Genomic DNA, 24,656 nt, shown 5'->3' on the forward strand with positions numbered 1-24,656 from the left:
ATTGCTAAAAAGGTAATATATTTGTTTAATGCCGAATTTCATAAAGAAGTGGTTCACTTCAAAAATGAAAAAATATCTTGGAGTTGTTTTTTTTCAGTCTGCCTCCACATATTTTATATAGAATTCTGGTGCACCTGGGAGGGCAGAGTGCTGGAAACAGCAAGGTACTGAGCCGGGTGTATTGCTGCAAAACAAATTTCATTTTAAATGTCCAGGGAAATAATTTGCTGTAAAATTTCCTTCTGAATATCCATCATCTCCCTGGGATTGCTAATAGAGGAGAGTCATCCTGCTCTTTGCCTTGACAGGTGTTGTAGGTTGAAGGGCAAGAGAGCCTGGGCAAGGAGCTGATCCAAAGACAGAAAGAAATCTCCCTCCTGCTGTACATATAGGAAGGTAGGGTTTAAATGAAAGGAAATGGTGTGTTCTACACAGATTCAATTAATTACATGCAGAAAAAAATACTCTTTTCTTTATGGAAGGCATGTGCCTTTAGAAAGGAAAAAGCACAGTTAAAGAAAGGGTGCATCTTCTTTTGTTTCAAATATTACACCTTTGAAACGATGATGGATAATGTAAAAATATTTCAATTTGTTTAAAACAGTAAGATGGTGTTTACAAGAGATATTAATGGGTATTATTATTTATGCGTGACTGATGGAAAATACCAGTATGCTATCATGTGTTTCTGATTACACCCTTTCAATATATTTTTTGCTTCATCTAGAATTACTTTGACTTCTTAGCCCTGGCTTTGAAAATATGTGGGTTTATCTCAGATTCTTTCATGATGATGCTTTCCTTTGATATGCTTGCCTTTGTTCTCCATCTAAGTACCAGCAAGACCTGTTACCAAGAAGGGAAAGACAGAAAAGTGTTATTTTTGCAGTACCTCTGAGCAATTTCTGTAGCTTTACCAGTGCAGCTTTTGCAAACAGAACTGCTAAATCAAAGAATAAATATAAAGTGGATGAATAGGCTTTCAGGAGGTATGGAGAGCATCTCTCTGAAAATTTATTCTAATTCATAAGTGTTTGGAAAGGATTTTCTGTTTGTTTCCTGTATGTCACGGGATCTTCAAACTATCTTATCCTTGGTATTGTTATTTAGTATCAAATAGCCCATACCAAATTAAACCAGACTGTATTTTTGGTAACTGAGGAACAGCAGGTTCTGGAGGGTTTAAAATAGATGACATATGATACCAAGAATAGCCCGGTGCAACTTAGCAGACCTGAGAAACTATTCAAAGAGCAAACCAAAATGGAGGGCGGTTCTATACTCCATGCTTTCACTAACATTTATTTTGCCATTTTTGCTTTGTTTTGTTTCAAGCTCTTAATTAAGATTTCCTTGGCTCTTCTGACCCATTTCTATATTGTTAAAGGCAACAGAAAAGAGGCTGCCAGGATAGCAGAAGAGATCTATGGAATAGTCCCAGGTAAACTGAAAATATAGACACTCTAACATTTAAATGTACATTTGCTACATTTTTTTAACTTTAGGTTTTAAATCACTGAGTTGCTCAAAATGAGGAATCTGTTGCTAAATGCATGGATGAATGTTTTAACCCGAAGTGCCTTCCGTTTCTGGGGTCTTTGCAGTGTCAGTATGTGTTGGCATGATTTAGGTGTGCAAAATATGAGACTTCAACAATCACGCAGCTAGAATGAGGATAACATTTGCTCAAGGCGCTATGGTAAATAAAAAGCTTGTTCTCGGAAGCAAGGCATTATTTAAGTGGGGGTTATAGACAGTTTTACTAAATAGCTAGCTTTACTGCCAGAGATCATTTGGGAAAAGTTTGAGAGTGTTGATTTTCTGAAAGGAGATATTAGGAGGATATAACTACTGACTTTATGAATTCAAGCCAAGAATCCTTGTTTTGTTAAATCAGACTATAAAATGAATGCAGCTAAAATCATTCTGCAAAATATACTGCATGGGAATCTATTGTGCTCAGTAGGCCATCTAGTACTTTATTATTATTAATTATTTTTTTCCCAAGTGATTCTATTCCTCCATATCACTGTCATAATAATGAACAGACAAGTGTTTGCATGCCCGGTAATTCCACTAATTAAAATGAAGCAGTGTTTTAAATTTACTTCTAATGAGAAGATATTTTCCTACTTGAAGATTCATATCAACCTTGTGACATCAGAGATTTTTATGTAACTCATTTCTTGGGGATTTGCTTCATGACGAATAGTGCTGCCATGAACAGGCATACGAACATGAGCAGAACACAGGTGGTGAGAGGTATCCATCCAAAGCAGAGATATTAAGAACTGGCCAAGAGAAATACTGCAGCAAAACATTTCTTACAGTTTTGTACAGGCATGTCTCTCTCTGGGTCATTGACCATTTTGTTATTCTCTGGGATATAACTACATTCATTTATTACTGTCATTTTCTTCTAAGTGCCTTCATGCAGTTGTAGTCAGGCACGTGGAAAACAGCAGTTTTTCCTTCATGTAGGTTCTTATCAAAGTGCCTTGAAGTTTTACAGACTGCAACATATTTTTATCTGCAAGTTGCCATTTGCAAAAAGCCATTAAGGATAATCTTTCAAAACATAAGATCATGTGATGCTGTTGCTGGGGCACTATATTGGATTACAGGCGGAGCTTCACAGCCTTTTCTCTTTGCAGTGAAGCGCTGCAGCAAGGACAGCAGCAGAGCTGCTTAATCTATCTGTAGAATTTTTAAAAGACACAGTATTTTCAGACATGTCACTCACAACTATGAAGGGAAGATGTGCCCCGTATGGGACTTATATTTGCCACACGTTTCAGGGAGGTAGGTTGGTATGCAGCAGCATGTGTTTTCATGGTGAGGCATCTGTGTGCGTACACATGCATCGTGAATGCATGTGACATGTGCTTGCACATGCTATATATACTACATGCATTAAAGGTTAAACAAAGCACCATAGCTCTGTTGTCTGAGTTACTTCTGAATCTTCCTGCTGTTTCAGGACCCTGTTTTTTTGTCACTTACAATGTCTTCTAACTTTTTGAACTGAGCTTGCCTATTTCAGTCATCAGCATGATGAGGGATGTGGGTTTTTTTGGATGTTTTCAGGAAAATGTTTCTTGGTCCCAGCATGGTTCCTGTTTTCATCATTTTGCCTTGTGCATCCTACTTGGTCCTTAGGAGTCTGGTCACATACTGCACCAGCTGGTCTTTCCATGCCAGCTTTTTGCCTTAAGAGCCCAGGAATATCTCCTTAAATAAACAGAAACAAGCATAATAACTATAGTTAAAATTGTAAGCCTATGAGTTGAAGGGTAACAAAAGGAGACGCCCTTGGCCAAGGCTGAAACTTCCGCTGCATCCTTGGCCTAAAGTCCCCAGGGATGTGTCTGTCCCTTTCATTGATTTCTCCCTGCTTCAGGTAACACCTGAAACAGAGATAAATCGCCCTTTCCATTTCCTCTGGTGTGTGGCGTAGCTGAAAAAATTAAACAGGACAAGTGTTTCAAATACTGTGCTCATGGGGTTCATGTACAATAGACCGTGAATACAAACACTTGTATTGCTTCTGTCCTGTGGCACTGTTAATGCAGCTGGCCTTTGGAGAAATACTTACAACACACCTTGTTGCACTGTGGTTATAAATTTTAATATAGGACAACTAAATTTTCTCTCTATTTGAGTTGCAGGGATTTAACCTGGGCTGACTGACTATGCCTGTAGTGTCTAGGCTAAGGAATTGTTTTTCTTGGCACACAAATAGATTAAGGTAAGAAAAGGGACAAGCTAGCCTACATGAAGAAGTTTGAACCGTTCAACAACTCAAAATTATTAAGGAAGAAAAGTAGCGCTTCAGGCACAATATATTTTTCCATGTCTTTTCTGAAATCTTCCAGTGAGGAGAATGATGAAATCTGTTACCTGGTAGTCTGAGCTGGAGAATATTATTTATGAAATTGTCAGTTCGGGAAATAAAACTTCCAGGGACATGCCAGAGTTAATTTGATGGACAAGTCATTAATATGTCTCCCTGCTTTGAGTCTCTTAATGAAGTACATGAGAAGCTGGAATACGATTTGTGACAAAAGCTCCCTGGGAAACACGCAGCACTAAACTCACGGTCTCTGTTGAAGCACGTTTTCAGATGTTTTTAAAAGTTCTGCCAAGAAGCTTTTGTTTAGGTCCCTTAGAGAATGGCTGCTTTTCTCAGGGGTGCTGAGCCCTCAGCTGCTCTGCTGAAATCAATTTATCATTTTCACAGCTGATCCCACATGGATTTCAGTTGTGATCTGCATTTACACGCAGCTGTTTTTCCCCTGTCCTCCCAGAATCTACCTTTGCGGTTTTTTTTGCTTACCTAAATTAACTTTTATGCTTTTGCTGTTTCAGGCAGCTGGGCAGACCGGTCCCCTCTTCATGAGGCTGCCTTTCAAGGACGCCTTCTGTCTTTGAAAACCTTGATTGCACAGGTAAAAGCCCACAGGTAAAGGTTGGGAAGCAGCATAGCTTCTGTTGAATTGCATCTGTGAGTTGGTAACAACCTGCAGCAGGGAATAAGAAATACAGTTGTATAAATAATATACCCCTGTACATGCCTTTAGGCATGAATTAATTTGCTTAGTTATGATGCTGGGGACTAGCCCAGGAAAAAGACTGTTACAGCTTGTGCCTTGCTGTATGAAAAATGATGATCCTTGGGCTTTCGCAATGATAAATCATGCCACTGGACTTGAGAATAGGGACAATATATACATCAGCTATTTAAAGAAATCGGTAGAAAGATGTAAAACTACATCTTGCTTGATAAAACAGCAAGCATGGTCTTCCTAAAGAGGGAGCTGTCAGCCTGAAGCGGTTTGCTCCAAATGAAACTGAGGGTTCAGGAGAAAGAAAGTAGGAAAGAATATACTAGAAAGGACAAGAAGCTGGATACAGTAGTGGGCAGCTGCAAAGGGACAGGTTATGGTTCTTCATGCTTTGCCAACCATCTTCCTCGCCACCTCTGCTTAAGCTCAGTGTCCTCATCTGGCATGAAATGAGCTACTGCCCTTCCTGCTCTCAATCAGACAACTGCAGGGAAATTAATTCCCTGAGTGTAGTAAGCTCTGTGATTTGGCCATCAGACTTTTTATATTCAAGGTAAATAATTTTTACCAGTGGGGCTGCAGCTCGAATGGATAATATTCTTAAGGAGTGGAGCTGCCAGTGTGACAGCCTTTGCTCCAGACATTGGCTGAGGCATGGCTGCAGCTAAAAGAGGTTGTTGTTCAAAGCCAGTTTAATCCTTCCCATGTTCTGATCCCTCTTTCCTTCAACTGCTGCTATGAAATGATTTTTATGGGAAAGGAAGTGATGAAGGTTAGGGATAATAAGGAAGAGGGCTTATTCATTCAGCACTTTGCTGGTTTTCTGACTCTATTTCCATTTATACTGATCTTATACCATCTTATTAGGGAATGGCATTTAGTGTTGTGGTTATACGCTAGATACCTCAGTTATACAGTGGTCATGGTTACACACTGGAGAAGCACCCCATGTTGTGGTTATACATCATTTAGTTCTACCTGTTCTTCTCACTAAGACTCTTAATTTTGGGAGTGAAGGATGAAGGTCCTTGCTTATGAAAAGAGATCAAGGCAGCAATGTCTGCAGAGATGGAACTGGAGCTGATTCACCACAGTGTGACAAATGTAGGGACAAAGCTGTTCATAGAGCAGCATAATCATTGCTCGTTTCTTCTAATGTAGTTACACTACTTGCCTAAAATTAAATACGGAGCTATACCTAGGGTATATGTGGGAGACTCAGAAATCTCTGCCATAGGACCACAGCTTTCAAGAAAGCCGGTGAGGCTCTTGCTCCCCAGGGAATGTCTGGACATAAGGGGATGATGGTGTGCTGGATTTTCAAAAGAGCTCAAGAACTCACCCCTGCCTATTCCAGCACCAAAAGAAGAATTTGATTTTTCACATACATTGAAAACAACGTTTAACAGGAGCGATGGTTAGCAAACAGCTATAGTAAGATCTAGAAATCATTCTCCATCTCATAATGAAAGGGATTGCTGTTTACCCAAGATACCAATACTTACTTATTTGCTTGCAATGACTGCATTTCATTTGTTAAAAATATGTATCTGAATAATGATTGAGAATAGCTCTCTTCTTCTTATCAGGACTCTCTATAAGACATTTTGACATTCCTCTTGAAGGAATATGTTGATCATTAAATATGAAACATCTACACAATTAGAAAAATGGAATAATCTCTACATTTTTTTCAAAGTTTTATCTATTCTCCTGGCACTGATGTAATTTGTAAGAAAATTTTAGGGACAGCTTTTATGTTAATACTTTCACATTACTGAAAAACAATTGTTTTTCCATCATAGCATTTCTGTCTTGAAGTGGTTTCTTTTAATGCTCATAGCGTCGGGACTGGTGACTTTTACACTGTTACATTGCTCAGAGATACTTATTTCTGCCTATCACATTTTCTACTGTGTACCATAAAGTGCATTGCTGCCATCTTGTGAGCTGCCTCATTTATAGCACATCAGGTGAAGACCAACTATGTTATGAAATACAAGATACGAAGCAGAAAGTTGAGCTGCTTCCAGGCCTGTTAGCAGGAGATTTAGCTGTGTTCTGGGAAAACACATATGACAATTGTTTCCTTCTTTGTGAATATGTCTGTTTTCTGTTTGTGCAGGAATAGATGTAAGAACTGTCATTTAGGCTAATACCTGTAATGAGTTATTTGTAAATCACATTTCTTTCCCTCCAATGTAAAATGTGTTTGGGTGGTCAAGTAAGAGGAACAAATTCGTGGGTGGGATTTGTCTACCGTTGTACTTACCACCTCTGAGTGAGACAAACTGGGCACCCCATGCAGTCAGCTGAAGTACTTTTCGGACACAATTTGTCTGACCCAGTAGAAACAGCTGCTTTAGCACGGGATGAGTCATGCCTGAGAGGAGCCTGTTTATCCTCACTGAAGGGGCCGAGGGCTCCAGCTGAGCTGCTGATACCTGTACCAGAGTTGTTCCCGTTCAGGGAGCTGAGTCCCACCAGCTGTAGCTCCTGGTGCTGTCCTTAATAGGGGAGGGAATACCACCCTTATAAGTTAAAGAAACATGATGTCTTCTATGCAATTGACCACACATTGTAAAGTACAAGAAACAGGAGACACAACTTGCCCTTCCATCCTCTTTAACCCGATCACCATCTTTGGGGACGAGCACTGAAGCACTGAACAGCATTAATCCAACCAAGCCATGCACCTTCTCTCACACCCCCAACCCTCCCTCGCAGGGTTTTGATGTGAACCTGATGACGACAGACCGTGTGTCGGCTCTCCACGAGGCCTGCCTGGGCGGACACGTCGCCTGCGCGAAGGTGTTGCTGGAGAATGGCGCTCAGGTGAGTCCTGGGGATGCCGGCAGGGACGCGGGTGCCTGGAGCACAGATTTTTGGAGGTCAGACAGGCCACTTGCAGGGCAAGACCAAGCTGTGGGTGGACAGGAGCATCTCAGGCAGAAATGGGGAAAAATAAAACCCGTCTTTATTTATATAGGTGAAGGGTTTGCCTTCCCTCTGTGGCTGCTTGGGTCACCCCGTTATTCTGTTTTCCCTCTGTGTGTGGAATGTACTCACAATTAATAGAAAAGGAATGAGAGGTGCTAGGTGAAAATAACATTGAAGAAAATGACTTCCCTCCTTTTTTCCCCCCCCCATAATGATCACCGGAATGAACTCCAGTTTTCTTTGTGATAGTCTGAAAGTCTCATGTAAGTAAAAATAGATTTGTTTGAAGAAGTGAAACACTTTATCTGCTAATAGCATTTCCTCCAGTTGAACGTAAGCTGGAATACATGTTAATAATGGAGATACAGGGATGGATGAAATATATAAGAAATATGTAAGAAATATATTAATTCAGCTGAGTTTCGAAGTACAATTTATTTGGCAAGAAACTGAGCAACACCAAAACAGGCAATCAAACTATCCTCTGCAGAAGAAAATACTTTTGTTAAATTCCTGAACTGTATGCCAATTTCAATCCCTTAGAAAGATTAAAGGAAAACCCCTTTCTGCTCAGTTTTACTTGATTTTGGTATGTTAATGGCAATGCCTGTTTGTAACTCAGAGAAACATCTCTGAACTACCTGTTGCTTTTTTAAGTAAGCAGCCTCTTCCTGGTATAATATATAACTCTGGTATTCCTTTGGTTTTTGCATTTCCCTAGCTGTCTATTAATAAATAAAGTCAACAGGCCCTTGTCTAACTTCTGGGAGAACACGTGCCATTCTCCTTTCTTGTTGTGGTCTCTTTTTTTTTTTTTTTTTTCTTTACTAAACCATTTACTCCACAACAGCTTACCATTCTTTCCTCTTTTACCACTTAAGCCAGTGGTATTATTCACTTATCTCCCTGCTTACTCTTGGCTACCACGTAATTTTGCAACACGTAATTCGTCTGAAATACAGATACCCCCAAAGCATAAAAACTTTTTTTTTTTTTTTTTTTTTTGTAAATCTGTGCAGGATGGGGGATAGTTTAGCTCAGCAATTAGTAGAAGAGGAGGGAAGATCAAGGAAGAGGATAGGATAAGATCTGTAGTGATGATGCTGTTGAAACAGAGTCTTGATCAGAGCCATGCAGTTTCAGGAAGAGCAAGCTGCATTTTGGGCTCTAAAATTTGATCAGATAGATGTTTCTTGTAATGTAGTACTTGGTATCTCCTCATACCATGCTGACTTGCCCACCTCCTGGCCTCGTTATGATTCTTTTCCAGCCAGATCTGTTCCTCCCCACTGTTTTTCCATGAAAGTGAGCAAGCAGAGGAGACACTAGAGAGCAGGGGCTGCATCCTTCAGTGACCTGCCTGATTTGCAAGTGCAGCTTCACATGGGGAATGTGGCCTCACACTGGCTGCTGCATGGTTGGAGCCTGCTGAAAATGTGAGGACTGAAACACTGGAAATGGCAAGGACTGGCTTGTAACTGTGGGAAAAGCACCTTGTGAGAAAAACTTTTAATTCCTACAACACCATAAAGAAGTCAGTAGTTCGAATCAACAACAAATGATACCAAGGAAAGTATCAACTGCAGACAGTTCACTGCTGAATTATCCAGAATAAACCAATATGTTCTTAAACATCACTGCCTTTCTCTGCTTTAAAGACAAAATATCTTGCTAGTTAAATTGTGTGAGCTAAGGTAATTCTACCTGGGTGCTCTGACTTCTTTGCAATGCAGCTCCTGTGCTTGTACTGGTAGCAAGGTCCTCTGACTACCTTGGTGGCCCAGGGCTTCCCCAGCCCTCTGTCTCCTGTCTCTTTCCTCTTCTGGATGATCTGGAAATTGCACAAATTGCCACGTGCTTGTGTAAACCATTGTTTTTCTCCAGTGTGCTACAGAATTTAAGACAAGCAGATTTTCTGCATAAATGACCTCTGAGGGCTTGCTTTGTGTTTAAAACACAGCAGCTATGGTGCTGACCACAACATAAGCCATGGACTATGCTGTTCCAGGGGAGAATGACAGATAGTGGATCTTGCCAGGTCTTTACGTTGGATACAAAGGAAGGAAATTCTTTCCTACCTGCACATACACACATGCATATAAACACAAACTCTTTCAAGCTCCTTTTCTGTTTTGGGTTAAGACTATGTTTCTATGAGTATTTGTTTTGCTGAAAATGTGTTTTCAGGCCAAAGTATTAATAAGAAAGTAAATGTTTTCATCTAAAAAGCAAAGCCTCATCTGAGTGTATTCTGGCTTTGGGTTGGTGCAAACTAGGCGGTCATGAAGATACTCAAGTTCTTGAAGTAAAAACAAACAAAAATCCAAACCAAAACAACCAACCAACAACAACAAAATACAAAAAAAACCCAAACAACAAACCCCAACAACCCCCCCAAAACCACAAACTAAAAAACCCTTGCATTTTCTGAGCATCTCCAGGAGGAGCATTCATAGCAGACAGTGTCACTGTCTTATGGCACGAGGTATCTGTTATCTGGATGTTATGCATGTTGTGCCGCAACACGTAACTCTGAAAGTTGTTAACAAAATCAGTTCTGAAATTAAACAAGACAAGCGTCTTTTTCTGGTGCATTTCTGGTGTGCAATATAGGGCACGCTGCAAGGGCGTTCCTTTTAGATTGGATTATCCTGAGTGTGTCTTGCTGTTCCAGGTCAACGCAGTCACCATCGATGGGATCACTCCTCTGTTTAATGCCTGCTGCAGTGGCAGCGTGGCCTGTGTCAACATGCTGCTCGAATTCGGGGCCAAGCCACAGCTCAGGAACCACCTTGCTTCGCCCATTCATGAGGCGGTCAAGAGAGGTAACGTTCAGGCTGTGGGTGAAGCTAACAATAACTAGGTGAGGAATACATCTTTGATTGATCTTAGCATATTTTTCTCCACAAAAACTTGTCTGTACTGGTGCGGATAAATGGACTTGGCTTATTCCCAGCTCTTGTGCCTCTTTGTTGTATATGGGTGTGTTCTGCTCTACAGCACTTCAGTGGCAGCTCTTCTCTCCACAGGCCACAGGGAATGCATGGAGATCCTTCTGGCCCATGAGGTTGACATTGACCAAGAAGACCTGCAACACGGGACCCCACTCTATGTGGCTTGCATGTACCAGAGGACAGACTGTGTCAAGAAGCTTTTGGAGCTAGGTACACCTGGAAAAGGGGCCAGGGAGAGCTGTGGAAATGTGAGCCAGTGTTGCTGGTCTCTCTGGGCTTCCTCTCTGCTGTAAACACCATGGGGTGTTGGGGCAGCCTGAGACTGTGAGGCTTATTTGAGGCTATTAAGAATTTCACCTCCATTCATGAAGAATTTATGATTTCCTCAGTAAAAAAAAGCCCTAATTACAGAGTCATCCCTGAGACTGTCTGAATGTGAAAATAAAATACTTTTAGTTTTCTAGAATGTTAACAGGAAGCACAGATAGTGCTGGGTAATATTAGGGACTAAAATCAACTCCTGATTGTGATAAACTGCTGTTCTAAACATTAGCTTTACCTGCTTCTCAGCAGATGATGAAGACAGCACTAAAGCTGTTTGAGAGAATAATCACTGCAGGTCCAGACACAGCCTATGAGCTAGCATAAATTTTTGCTGTCGGTATACATTAACTGACTTAACACCTGCTCGAAGTGTGGCCTTGCTGTGCCTGGAGAGCCCAGGGCAAGCATTTCACATGCTGTGCTCCCAGAGTTATTATAATGAGATACTTAAAAGGGTTGTTTTTTGTGGTTTTGTTTTGTTTTGTTTTTCTCCAGTAATTAAATTAACCTAATCTGCATTAGATTTTATGTTATTAACAAATTTACAGACCATAAGGCAGGTTTTGAACATCTATTGGACCGAAGGTCAAGCTGCTCCATTCTGTCCATCGCAGGGAGGTTTGGTGGCTCAGAGGATGTTTATACAGCAGGTATTTGACCTACTGAGATTTGCACTGCTGCTATTGAAAGAAATGAGGGAGGTCTGTGTGCCATCCATCCACTTCATTTATTGAGGCTACTGGCAGAAACCAGCCCGTGTGATGCCAGTTCAGATAGTTGCTGCTGCCTTCCAGATCTAACTGTGCACTCTTTTTCACTCCAGGAGCCAACGTTAACATGGGGAAGCGATTAGACACCCCGCTCCATGCAGCAGCAAGGAAATCCAGTGTGGAAGTAGTCGTCTTGCTGATAGACTATGGTGCTGACCCAAAATGCAGGAATGCTGAACTCAAATGTGCCCTGGATCTTGCTGTACCCAACAGCAAAGTGGAGCAGGCACTTCTGCTTCGGGAAGGTAATGGTTTCCTTTGTTCTCTCTCCTTTTTAATAGTAGAACAGTATTTATTTCCTTTACTAAGTACATTTTCTTAACTGCTTTGAAAAATAATGCTCTATATAACCTCCTTTAGCTTCTCTACTGATTTCAAACCTGCAACACATGACACAGAAATTAGTAAGAAATATCTGTTTTTTTGCTAGATCTGCCACCATGTGTTGGGGATTTAGTGGGTAAATTGGTCAGTTAGTTGTTCTGTGCTTTTGTTTCCCATCAATGAAAATTTTACTTATTTCTCTATCTGGACTCTAAGAACCAAGGATTAAAAACTACCATGATAGTTTCTTCATCGATAATATTTTAGTACCACCATCTTGTGTACAGCCTCACACCATGGCTCAATGTCCTGCTCTCCACAGAAAAACTGACAGAAGTATGTGTGCCCTCACTCACCAGGAGCAAGCAGAGTTATTTGGCAGGTGACTAGTCAGTTTTACAGCATGCAGCTCTTTCATGTGGTTCATGGGGCTGTAATCCCAGCACGAACCAGCAGTGCCCTTTCCAGCTTACTTTCCACCTCTCTACAGTATTTTGAGTTATCTTTCCAGTCTGTTGGAAGAAACTTCTGAGCAGAAATGAACCTATATCCTCTTTTGCCATTTTCGCCTGCACCACGTGCAGCCAGAACTTGATGCGTCCAATACCAATATCCCTGTAGCATGGGTGGTCTGAATTACATCTCTCCCACTCTGTGTTTCCCAGCTCACCCGTACTCTGTTAATTGACCTGTGCCCCCCAGGGAACAGATTTGCTTGCACAGGGGGTGAATGCTGCTCTTGCACACAGGCAGCCTGCCTCCTTGCTGAGAAGCAAAGCACAATGTGCACAGAGAGCCCTCTTCCAGCTGCAAAATAGCTCTCGGATGGCAAATTAATATTGCCAGTGTTGTCCATAGGCTTTGTGCCAGCCCTCCACACACAGGTGAGTTTTATAGAGGAAATGAAATATTGGCTTAATATCCTTCTGTCCGGCTCCCTTTCTCCATGGCTTTTTTTCAGACAGAGTTTTAATTTGTCATGTCTAAACCTTCTGAGAGGACTTTTGCTTTCACCTCTTGTGACTTCTGTCCCCATATCCGAGATATTCAGGGCTCAGCAGCAGCAGGCTGCATGAGCAAAGGCAGTGCTTAGAGTTGTCCTGCTCCCATTGCCCCAATGTGACTGAGAGTTTGCGTAGATAAAGAAACATTCCAACATTAATAATTTTCTCTTCCAGAACCTTCTTTTTTATTCCAGTTTGCAGCTTGTCACCCTCTCCTTACTTACTGCCAGAGGCACTCTAGAGGTGTTTCAGCTTCTGCTGGCTCTTCACTTTTCAGAAGTGAAGTTTCCTCAGTTTTCTCACCTTTTTCTTCAGTCCTGCTTTCAGATACTTTGCTGTATCTAACATCTACAACTGTACTTTTTACATACTTCTGTGTTTTCTGAGGTCCTTCTGTATGAAATAAGCACCTCAGGGACCTATCTTGAACAGTTTTCTTTATACTCCCTGACTTCTGTGGTTGCTTAGATGGGCCCCTTTAATTGCTCCTCTTCCTAGCTATTAAGTGATGTGAAGTATAAAATGTTTCTGTTTTTCTAACTGCTTTGGGAGATGGTAGTGTTTTTCTTCACTTCCAGTGACAGTATTACCAGTGCTCTTGTCTATATATCCTATATTTTTCTAGTAATTTCTTTTCAAAGGGACACTATCAGTCTGTTTTGGCTCCTAAATTTTTCTGTAGTAAAAGCACAGATTATGAAGCTTACCTGAAAGATATAAGGACAGGCTTTAAAGCACACATCTCCATCCATTGCTTACCGAACATTCATGTGTTCACTAGTGTTTGGCCAGAAACCGGAGGGGCAGGGCTGAGCACCTCTGAGCAGGTGTAAAGATTCAACATGGAGCAGCTCCAGTGAGAGGAAAGCAAAGGGGAGCTGGGGACACGGTCACCAGCAAGTTGCATTTGCATGTGCAAGCATGCAGTTGCAGAAGCAATGGAGCCTCATTTCCAGTGGGATTGTGCCTGTTGTGCCCCTCACCGGACCTGTGGTGGGGTGGGCTGGGGACACCTGCATTGCCACTCTGCAGGGAAGCCACTGGGGCAGCACCGTGTTGTGTGGTGCCATGCAAGCCACTGCCCAAGCCAGACTCACCATCACTCTGATGAGTCCCCTGGCAGCTTTCCTATCAGTGGGCTCTCTCATATTTAGCAAGAGTATTTCTCTCAAGCCAAAGGAAGGGCAAAAAGTCCTCTTTTTTTTTTTTGGGTGGGGGACTTTCTATCTTTGAGATGTGAGTCAGACCTAATTAAAACCGGATGACAAATTAAGAAATTATTTTGGGAAGCAGTGTGGTCATGTAAAAAGGCTAGGCTGCAGTTACTACTTGTGCAAGTACCTGCTAAGACATCAGCAGTTGGAAGAATCATGTTCTGCATATATGAACAACTAATTGTATTTTCCATATCTACCCTATTATGTCTGGTTTACACTAAGCACCTCTGCAGCTCCCTGTAATCCCTCTTGTCTTTATCCTCACAACACTGCTGGGAGTTTTCTTATTTCCTCAGCGAGGGCTGTGCATCCTGGTGCTCTCTCTCCAGTGCAGACATATTTATGGCATTCTAAGTATTTGCTCAACGATAGATGCAGAAGAGCCTAGCCGTGCATGCAAAAGAAGGCTTTTACTTCTCATAGATTTCAAATTGCTGAATCAATTTTGACAAGAGAAGTTAGATGTGAACAATAATGTATTTAGCTCTGCCTGACTTCAGCAAGTCATTGTGTAGTTCTTGATCTGATTTTCAAATCTTGCTGGTGTTTACTGCTTTCTGCCTTATACTGATGATGGGGGGGTGCTTGTTCTTGCCTTTTTTTATTTGTTTCTCAGGTCCTGCCAGCCTTGCTCAGCTGTGCCGATTGAGTATCAGAAAGCATCTGGGTCGGTCGTGCCTATATGCAGTCCGAAAGCTGCACCTGCCGGAGCCACTTGAGAACTTTCTCCTTTATCGATAAGTCTGTGACTATCTTTACACTAGAAAAGAAAGAGGAACAAATGGTTGTTTATTCCAAAGTTATTATATCAAAGAAAAAATCAAAGACATCATTTACTGTCTGCTGTGGATACAAAATGCTGGCTGCTACGTGACGGTCTAAACTGATGCCAATGAAAAGCACTTTTTCACAGAGAGCGAATGGTATTATGGATACAGTTCCCTTATTGCTACATCCACTTATGCTATCCTGAGTTGTGATACATGAACAGCTCACTTGGTGTGTTCATAGATGCACATGCACACATCCATCCACCCACAGACACACACAGATATTTTATTAGATTTTTTCCTGCAGTATCTGTGCAGCCTCTTTCTCTTGCCTATCCAATCTCACCATCAAAATCAAGGTAGTGGCTGTTATTCTTCTACTATTGTGAGAATGAAAGCCTTTGGTGCCCAACGTCATCTGTTTTTAATATATTGCACATCTTTTGTCCACTTTGACTTCACATCCTTTGCCTCTTTCCCATGGTCTAGTGGAGCCATAGGAACTACCAGCTGGCTCTGGCTGTTCAGCCACTGTATGTCCCTTTGCCCTGAGTCCAGATGCCCCCAACATTAACACATCTTGTCCTCTGAGGTGCAAGTGATATGACCAAAGCAGGTGCAGGATTTTGGAGTAAGGACACAAAAGTGTGTGCAAGTCTTAAAAAACCCTTCATCTCTTCTAAAAAAGTCCTAAGATATATCACCTGAGATCTGCCTGTGTTCATTACATGAATAATTTTTCTTAGCTTAATTTCAAGACAGAACTGCAAATGTTTTCATAGGCACAGTAGGTCAGCTTTCAATGTCTGTCCTTTGCAAAGTTTAAAGAAAAGCAAAGGAATGAGTTGTAGCTCTCCTTCTGGGCTTTGCATGCTTTGATGTTTCTCAAGTCCTCAGACTGTAGAGCAAGAGAGAAGCAGGGCCCCTAAGGATGGTTGTGCATCACTTAAATGTTGTTCTTGATCGATATTCCTCACCAGGAGAAGTTTGCAAGCTTGTCTGTTCCCTCATCCTCTACTTTCATTACCTCCTCCTTGGGAGAAGAGATTTTATTCATTGTGATAGTAGTTTAAATATCAATAGGGTTATTAGCCTGGTCATAGCAGAGCTAAAAATGTGCATCTCTTTGAGTTGAGAAATTTGGGATGCAGTGACTGGTGCAATGCCTGCATGGCTCTGTAAAGGTTTGTGTGTTTTTCCTGTGAAGGTCCTTTGGAGGAAAGAAATGTTTCTTCAGACCTGAGTTTTGCTAAGCATCTATCACGAGACAGGCAATGCTGTTTCACTAGTTGTAGTAAAATGGGAAGTAGAATTAAAAGGAGAGCCTGTCTCCATTTAACTTCACAGGTCCAAAAGGCTGATGACACATTTTCAGGCTAGGAGGTGTAGTGGTTTCATTATGAGCTGTGCATGCTAGTACTGATTTTCACTGCCCACACTTCTTAAGTCAGGGGGAACTGGCCTGCCAGAGCCCGAATATGGGGCCTGGCTGCCAGCAGCCTTGGAGATCCTGTCCCTGCTCCAGCAGCAGCTGCCTCTCTGAGACATAGGTCTAACATTTCCCATAGTTTCTTATGATTAATTCAGCACAAGTAAGATAAATTGTGCTCCCAGCAGTTCATGAGACTGGACCTGCAATGTTATAGCCAAAAATTGATGTAGTTTTCCGCCTGTGTTTTCACATATTGAGTGCTATCTGATGGAAAGAGCTATTGCCCGTGAAGTTGTCAGTGACATGAATGACCTTGTGTAGTACAGTGTATCATGAATCTCAGAAATTTGAACTATAAATTCTCAAGAGCTTCTGAAAATCAAATATTATCGAGAAAGAAATGTCTATATTAATCTGATGTCAGCAGATCTCTCTCAGTCTTTTCTGCCAGCTTACCTGCTCTGTTTGTAAGGTGGCAGTCAGAATACCACCTACTATCTAAATAGAGAGGCAGAGACTCAGCTGTGTGGGTTGTCAGACTTGCACTGCAATCAAGGAGCTAAGGCAATTTATAGGATCTATTTCAGAATGTGTACTACTGAATTGATTTCCTACTGTGATCATCAATGAAAGCAGTATTTCACTTGCATAGGATTTTAAATTGAAAAAATGTATCTCCATTAAGGAAATGCAAAGTCTGTTCAGCCTCTCAGAAAGGTTTATGTTAAGAAGTAGCAGAAGCTGCCCTATATTTATTGGTGATATTAGCTTCCCATCAAAAAATCACCTTACCTTTCCTTCCTCCTGGAGACATCATTCTTCCCAAAATTCTCTGTGTCAGAGAGTCTGAAGGGAACAGAGACTTCATAAATCAGAATAGAAGCTCAGAAGTCCTGACATTAAGAAATTTCATTAGAAACTTTACCTAGACTTTTTCCCTCCTGTCTCAGAAGATTAAATTACCCATTTAATTCTCATTGACTTTATGTTGTAACAATGCATGGAAATACTACTTAGGAAACAGCTGGAGGAGGTATTTAGTTTTCATGCAAATATGCCATCTCATGTGAGGATAGGGAAAGGCTGGGACAATTTTCTAGGAGACTACTGAACTTGGTGGTGGTTTTTCAGAATGAATTTGAAAAACATCTGTCAGGTGTGGATACAGCTTCTTTTCCCCAGGCGGGAGAAGGGCTGACTGATCTCACGAGGTCTCTTTCCTTCAAAACAGGTAGGGTCTTCTGTCGTTCTATGATCATTGACAGAAACCAGTTATTTGGGTAATATATGGTTTTCCTGGGAACAAAGACTTTTTTTGTGCTGCAATGTCCACTGCTATATCACATCTCTATGACTTTACCCATAGCAACTGCCAATACTATCTGCTTCAGTAAAAAGCACTGCATATCTCCACAGGAATGATTACACAACACGCTGGCTATTGGAAAACCTTTTCTGAACCACGAACATTGATACTAAGTACAGACACTGACTTGCAACGTAAGGCATGAGCTTGGCCTATGGATGCTCGCTAAGCCATAAAGTATTTTGCAGGAGTGTCTTAGATTACTGATGTGCAATATAAACCCTAAAGACTTTCTTCTGTTGTTCTTAATCTGTTGGGCCAGTTTTCAGTTTTCTTATCTACCTATTATGAGAGATCCAGTGTGGACTCAGAAATGCCAGTGATGAGGACTTCACAGATTTTAACCTAATGAGATGTAGACTTCGAGACATCATTCGTTACTCAGTGTATTTCTATCATTGCTCATGATCCAAAGCAAAATTAAATTAAATGGGCTTTGTATCAGCCCTATCTTCCAAATAAGGGGTCTTCATATCAACAATCAACATTTTACCAGTAGATGTATTCCCATGTCTCCAAGCACCTTTGCAATTCCCTTTTTTTTGTTTTGTTTTATTTCCACTGTATCTTTCTCACACCACTACAGTCTTGTTCATAAGCATATCTTTCCTGATCAGCTCTCTCCTGGATTCACATATTTCTTCTCTGTCACTAAGAAAATGGTTTTCAGTTTCCTTCTTGAGGAATCTAACACTTCAAAAGCAGGCATCTCAGTGAGGGTCAGCCTGTCTCCTTGTGTTGGATGTGTTATTTCCCTCTCTCCCCACTCTGTTGTACTGGGGTTCCTCCCGCTCCAAACCTGCACATCTCAGCCCTCCCTAGCCCCAGGGGAGGGCCTTCGTGCTTAGAGCCATCAACCCCATGGCACGTGTCCTGCTCACAGGCTCCTCAGCTGGTGCATCCTTGTGAGAGCAGGACTGTACCGGCCACAGTGTTCATGCAGAGCTGGAGCAAGACATTGGGCCGTGCCAGGTGCTGTCTGGGCTGTCTCCAGGCATGGCATCTCTGCTTGCTTTCTGCCTGGCTGCACATAAGCAGTTTTCTCTGTGTCTGATCACAGCAGGACACATGCTGCTGTTCACAGTTTGAGCTAATTTGTGAAGACACTTGTGGCGATCGATGCTCTTGATCACCCCTGGTTGTTAACTCAGCATCCTGGCCCAAAACCTGGCTCCATAGGTTTCCCTGTTGCTTGAGATTGCTTTTTGCCAGAGTTATCTGCAAGCAGTTTGGCTAGTGAGTCACCTCCTCAGGGGCACACAACAGTGAAAATAAATAGACCAACACATTTTGAAAGGGTTTAATGAGCAAAGTTTCTCATGGTAGGTAGGAAATTAAAGTTACATTCTATTTTATCCCCTGAAAGATCTCTGTTTTGATCTCCTGACCAACCTGTCATGTTCAAGGTGACCTCTGTCTCCTACATTTCAACTCTGCTATTGGCATTTAACAACCCTTCATCCTCTCTAGGATTCAAATTTTTATAGCAGATGTGCTAGTCCCTGATTTTCTGTCTTTCTGACTGAATCTCCCATTCACAGAGTGAAATTAAAAATGGGAGAAAGTGCTAAGCTGCTGAAACTTGTGATCATACTGTAGGAGCTGAAATTCCCCACATCTGCCCTGAGGTGCCAACATCCCATCTTCCCAGGCAGAAGCAGGCTCAGAGGGAGGATCTCTGTCCATCTGTCCACCTGTGTGCTACCTTTTCTTGTAATGGGACATGCCTGTGGCACTTTGGATGGTGGTACTGGGAGCTCATCTCCTCCCAACTCTGTCTTCCTCCAGGAAACTCCAGCCTGGTCAACATCCATCTAATGGTATGTAGACTTCTCACCACCCATGGTAGAAATTAGTGTTGTGCTGCCCCTGCGTAAACCCTTGTGAAGGAGACGTTGTCCCCTCAGTGCCACTCTCTGTCCTTCACTTGCTGTCTACTCTGCAAGGCAGGAGATCCAGGGGATGTTCAACACCTTTCTGTCCCAAATCTGACCTCTGCCTCCTGCAGCACAACTCTGCTATTGACATTTAACAACCCTCCAGTCTTTATTGGATTGAAAACTCTGGTTGTGTGTCTCAGCACAGCATCAGGGCAAGTCTGATACTAATGAAAACAAAACATATTCACTGACTCTTAGTTGAAAAATCCAGCTGACACTGACCTATATGCTGAACTGACAGTTCATGATGCCTTTGTGTATTTTTTCAGAAATTGACTTTTTCCACACACCAATTGCTCCTCACTGGGATTTTTTTTTTAATGTTTCACAAGAGATGTATGATATGTTAATATCAAATATAGATTATTCTACACAGACCTTCTGTCAAATTTGATTTCTTTCTTGAAAATTCCTTTGTCCTTGTACTTTGAACTATTTGTAGAAACTCATAATGCACTTTGGAAGCAAACAGGAAACTATGTCAGGTTTGGAACTGAAAAATCTTCAATAAAAGGTACCAGGAATGGTGGAAGAGCATAATTTGCATACTCATTTTATAATAACCTCTGGAAGTGGGGAGAGAAATGAATCAGCAGAACATGTCATTCTAGCATTTTAATGAGTCAGCTAAAGCAAGAGTAGTTAGCAAACCATTGCAACTAATATATATACTTAATAGGAATGGATAAAGTTTCACATGTGTGAAAGATTTTGAACTTATTTTTCAGTTAATTAAACTTATATATACAGAAATTTCAATAACAATTTTTGGCATTATGCACCTAGACTGAGTCTGTGATATTATCTTTTACAAATTTGGGTTGCCAGAATCACAAAGCCTAACTTGGCTCACTTTCATTCAAGGACAAAACTGAGGTCTGAGAAATCCAATTATGTTCTATCTATGTAAAAAAATAAAGTGACTTTGGTATTTATGGTAATGAGGTATTTATTGCTTTTAGCTACAAGATGTACCAAACTGTGTGGAGACTAGGAACAGGGGAAAGATGAGGGTCACAAACCAGTCCTTGTGGGGAAAGGAAGGTCTGGGTCTAAACCCATGTTTTCTTGAAACAGCCTAATGGACTAAGATACATGGCTTTCTAGATTTGGCCTTTACCCCAGAAGCAGAGATTCAGTGGAAAAGAAAGATCTGAAGACAGTGAGAGAAGAAATATCCTGCCCTTTAATAGCCTTTCAGGCCTGAAGGCTGCAGTTATTTTGTCTGATCTCCTCCATAACACAAGCCACAGGACCTTGCCCAGTAATTTCCCTAACCAAGACCATGCTTTGGGCTACAGCATGTTTTACAAAACCTGGAGATCAAGCAGCCTCCCCCTCTCAGCTGGCCTCTCTGGGAGCCGCTCCACTGCTCTTAGCATCCCAGCCCCAGGGAGCTGGGGGCATGAGGGTTGTCTTCTCCTTTCCAGGCATCTGTTCTTGCCTAAAGCCAGGAGTTGCTGCTGCCGCTGTCACCAGCAAGACAGTGCATCATGTTGGAGCGTGGTGCTAGCCCAAAGCCAGCTACACTACTGCCTGTGATTCTGCTAACCCAAACTTGCAGAGAATAAGATGAAAACTAAGGTCAGTAAGGAAAAAAAAAAAGCTATATTGACTACGTGCTGTGTTTTTTGGATTTGGTAGGTGCATTTTGCAGCATCCTGCCATATTTTTTAGCCGTGTGTTACCAGGGACTTGCCAGCAGTATGTTTTTGTGGTGGGTGGATCATTTCCTGCCAGGTCTACCTGCTGGCTATAGAGGTTAACGTGCCATAACAGACAGGATGGGAAGGGAGGGAGATTTAGAGATTACTAGAGAAAACTTGTTCTAACGTTTATTTTCTGCCGTAGGAGTGTTTGTGAGTAAAACATGCCTTTTTCTCTTACAAAGGGAAGAATTAAAGACTCCACAGACCTTGTAACTTATTGTATGATGCCCATGTTGTGCTCGACTAACTTCAGAAACGTTATTCCAAAGCTGGGGGAGGGGGTGGGGGTGTCTTGTTGGTTGGTTGGTTGGGTTTTTTTTGTTTTTTCTAGGATGGTGAGGAACATGCTTTATGCTTTGTATTTGGGGAAGGCAGACTCATGAACTTACTGAATCTTGGAGGAAGACAGTTTAGAGCTAAGATGTTAACAATCGTAGTTCACTGCACTTTCCTCACAATAGCTACTGACTAAATAGCTCTTTTACTGTAGTCACGACGAACAAATGGTTATTGGTAGTGACAATGGCCCTGTGTTTCTTTGAAGGCTAGTGTAGCAATCCCCATGATAGCGATAGGGTTTATTAACAGTGAAAATAAGGCATATTTTTTCACATTTTATGCACTAACAGAAAAAAAAATAGTATACCAACTAGTTATGGCAATTGCAAGAGAAGTATTAAAAGAAGAATATTAATAGTAGTGTAACACTGGCTGAGGACAGGGAACGTGGCAGGGTTATAGAACATGACTGACTAAATATTGTTTCAAATATTAAATCAGGGTATAGCTATGTCCAAACAGGTTTCAAAAAATACGTCCACTTTTCAGATGGACCTTCGTGAGTCGCTGGCTGCTTGAAGATCATCCTCAAACTCCGTATAAACACTACTGTTCCCTTTTCTGCTGTCTCCATCACAATGTAAGCTGAAATGTTCTAAAGGACGCTGCCCAGAGGCACATCCGTTGCTTATTATTTGTGCCTTATTATCTTGCAGAGAGACGCTTGCTTTTAGCGGTTGCAGAAGGTGAGTTCCAGCTGCCTGTAGCCTGAGATGTGTATGAAGATATTTTGGGCTTATTCCAGGGTCTTTGTTCCTTTCATCACTGACTACCTGTCAAAGATCACTCATGCCCAAATATCCCAGACTAGCCCCTAATTAATGAGTGAGATAATTCTGGTTTTGCTACTTGTACTTTCAGCGTCACTACAGATTTACATCAAGGCATATATATGAAACATGGCATCCTGAATAATGACAGTGACTCAGGAATTAATTTTTTTGGCCAGGGCTTTCCAAGACTTCAGTGAAAACTTTCCTCTAAAACAATGCTAATGAGTAATGTCAGCTTGTTTCCACAAGCAGGTTCACACAGGCTGTTGGTGTAGATAGGGCCAGAAATTTCACCCTGAGCCTGACACTGCTTTTTTTGCTGGAAGTGAATGATTTTCAGTTCTGGCCCTGAAGCGCTGCCCTCCCACCCACTATGAGCAGCCATGGTAGCAAGGTACTGCAGATGCTCTGCCGCGTATCTGGGGGGAATGGAAGCTCCTTTGACATTTGTTGAAGTCTTTGAGCTGAAATTACTCGTTCTGTGCAGAACATTTCCCTGCCTGCTAATGTCCCATTGTAAATGGATGAGAAATACCTAGGTTTTTCATGCTTGCAGCAGCTTGGAAAGAAATATGTTTTTGCCATTGACCATGAAATCACGTATTAGTGATTTATTATTTTTTTTCAGATGTGTCTTAAAGTGTACCAAATAAAAAGGCCCATCTTTGGAACATTTCAGCAGGTAATTCTCTTTGCCAGTATAAATCTCTAGCAAACTTAGTTGTCAGAAGAAACAGTAAGCTGAGTGAGGAGGTTGCTAAACTTCCGGACGCCTGCCCCAACAGTGTCATGAAGAGAGGAGATGAGAAAATATTATCTGGGTGCAACCCGCTCACCTTTTCAAGATGGAGAACGATTTGGGGAACTCTTGTTTTGTGGTCTGCAGCTGCAGGCAACTTCCAAGTCTGTTCCTGAAGAGGGAGGGTGTATGGAGAACTGGCACCTGCAAGCAGCCTGAGGGGGTGTGCAGGCTAGGAGGACACAGGAGCACATAGTCTGATCCCCACTGCTTCCCTTCACCCCTGCCAGTGCAAGACAGGGGTGCAGAATATTCACTCTCCACCACCAGCCAAAGGGCAGTTGGAGTCCCAGGGAGACTCTGTAGTCCCATGTCTAGGACACAGGGGACAACCCTGGGATGTGGTACAGAGTGGTCCACATGCCAGGTTAGGTGTAGTCTCAGAAGAAGTCAGATGGAGCCTGTCGTGCACCAGAGACGTTCCCACAGCTGGGGGAAGGGGAGGGTTAGGTGGTCCTGCCACACACTTTGGCCGGAATGCTTCAGCTTCAGGTATGCATTGCACTCTGTACATTGGTTTCCAGAAGTGGTTTTCCTTCTGCCACAACATCAGATATTCAGATAAATGGCCAAGCTGGATGGGTGGTAACTAGGGCAAGCTTGTATACTTATCACTGTGCTCACATCATAATCCTTTGGGAAGGGAAACTGTTATTTCTACAATATCAGCATTGTGAATCAGCATCCGTTAGCTTTTTCAGAGGACTTCCAGCCTTATGCAAAACAAAAGCCAAGCTGTGCTTGGAGACGACAAAGGAAGGACCTACAAAGGCACACTACTGCTGTAGACTGCTGCTCATTGCAGTCTCAACTTCGTATTTTCAAGACAGAAAATATGGATAACTCCTGATCTGAGCAGCCAATCTGCCTCATACCAGGTCTGTGGACTTAGGACTGAAGATAACGTTGGGAATATTCAGATGGGAACTTTTGGCCTTGACTTAGGCTATTCTACAAGCCTTCTTCTCCAGGGCACCCCAGGCACCCCATGCCATTTTTCAGGAGAAAGGCAGAGACACAAGTATGTTGTTCAGGAGAGTCTAGTAATTTCACCCACCTTAGTAATTTGCTAATAATCTTTGCCAAAATTAAATGAGAGCACCTGCTATATCAGCAAGATGCTGGAGGGAACAGAACCAGATGCAAGGTCCAGGGACATTTTATCTCTCTGCCCTTACAGCTCAAGCAATCGAGCTGGCAGTGTAGCTTTCTGCAGGCCATTTTCAGAAGCCAACAGAAGCCCCAGTTAAGGACAACTGTTTAAGGGATCATGGGCTACTTTTTGTGCAATCCCACAAATTGCATTTTGCAGTAGTGATAAGGTGTTGGTAACTTTCCCCATAGTAAAGCGCTATATGGCTATGGTTCTGAGAACAGCTGGAGCATGCTGGCTGTTCCCATCACAGGCAAAAGTGTGAAAGATATGTCAC

General features: G+C 42.0%; 1 protein-coding gene across 4 annotated transcripts; it reads left to right on the forward strand.

Moving 5' to 3' along the window:
• Positions 1-300: 300 nt before the first annotated feature.
• On the forward strand, positions 301-19,984 carry ASB11 (ankyrin repeat and SOCS box containing 11). 4 transcript variants are annotated; one of them, XM_065072707.1, is made up of 8 exons: positions 301-396; positions 1,388-1,441; positions 4,369-4,448; positions 7,293-7,400; positions 10,180-10,330; positions 10,535-10,669; positions 11,607-11,798; positions 14,715-19,984. In XM_065072707.1, the coding sequence occupies exons 4-8, from the start codon at positions 7,311-7,313 to the stop codon at positions 14,837-14,839; spliced, it is 693 nt and encodes a 230-aa protein (XP_064928779.1). In that variant the 5' UTR covers positions 301-396; positions 1,388-1,441; positions 4,369-4,448; positions 7,293-7,310; the 3' UTR covers positions 14,840-19,984. The 4 variants fall into 4 exon arrangements, with proteins under 4 accessions (XP_064928779.1, XP_013225279.2, XP_064928790.1 ...); XM_065072718.1 differs by lacking the exon at positions 301-396 and adding an exon at positions 3,669-3,748 and having other exon boundaries at positions 1,060-1,441; XM_013369825.3 differs by lacking the exon at positions 301-396 and having other exon boundaries at positions 1,015-1,441.
• The last annotated feature ends 4,672 nt before the right edge of the window (positions 19,985-24,656 follow it).

Source organism: Columba livia, chromosome 1 (assembly GCF_036013475.1).
Source record: "Columba livia isolate bColLiv1 breed racing homer chromosome 1, bColLiv1.pat.W.v2, whole genome shotgun sequence".
NCBI classification, from domain to species: Eukaryota; Metazoa; Chordata; class Aves; order Columbiformes; family Columbidae; genus Columba; species Columba livia.

Coding starts and splice junctions, on each gene's coding strand:
- ASB11 (XM_013369825.3), top strand. CDS start 1,192: ATGACATATGATACCAAGAATAGCCCGGTGCAACTTAGCAGACCTGAG. Junction 1,442..4,368: donor GATCTATGGAATAGTCCCAG/GTAAACTGAAAA, acceptor TTGCTGTTTCAG/GCAGCTGGGCAGACCGGTCC. Junction 7,401..10,179: donor TGCTGGAGAATGGCGCTCAG/GTGAGTCCTGGG, acceptor TTGCTGTTCCAG/GTCAACGCAGTCACCATCGA.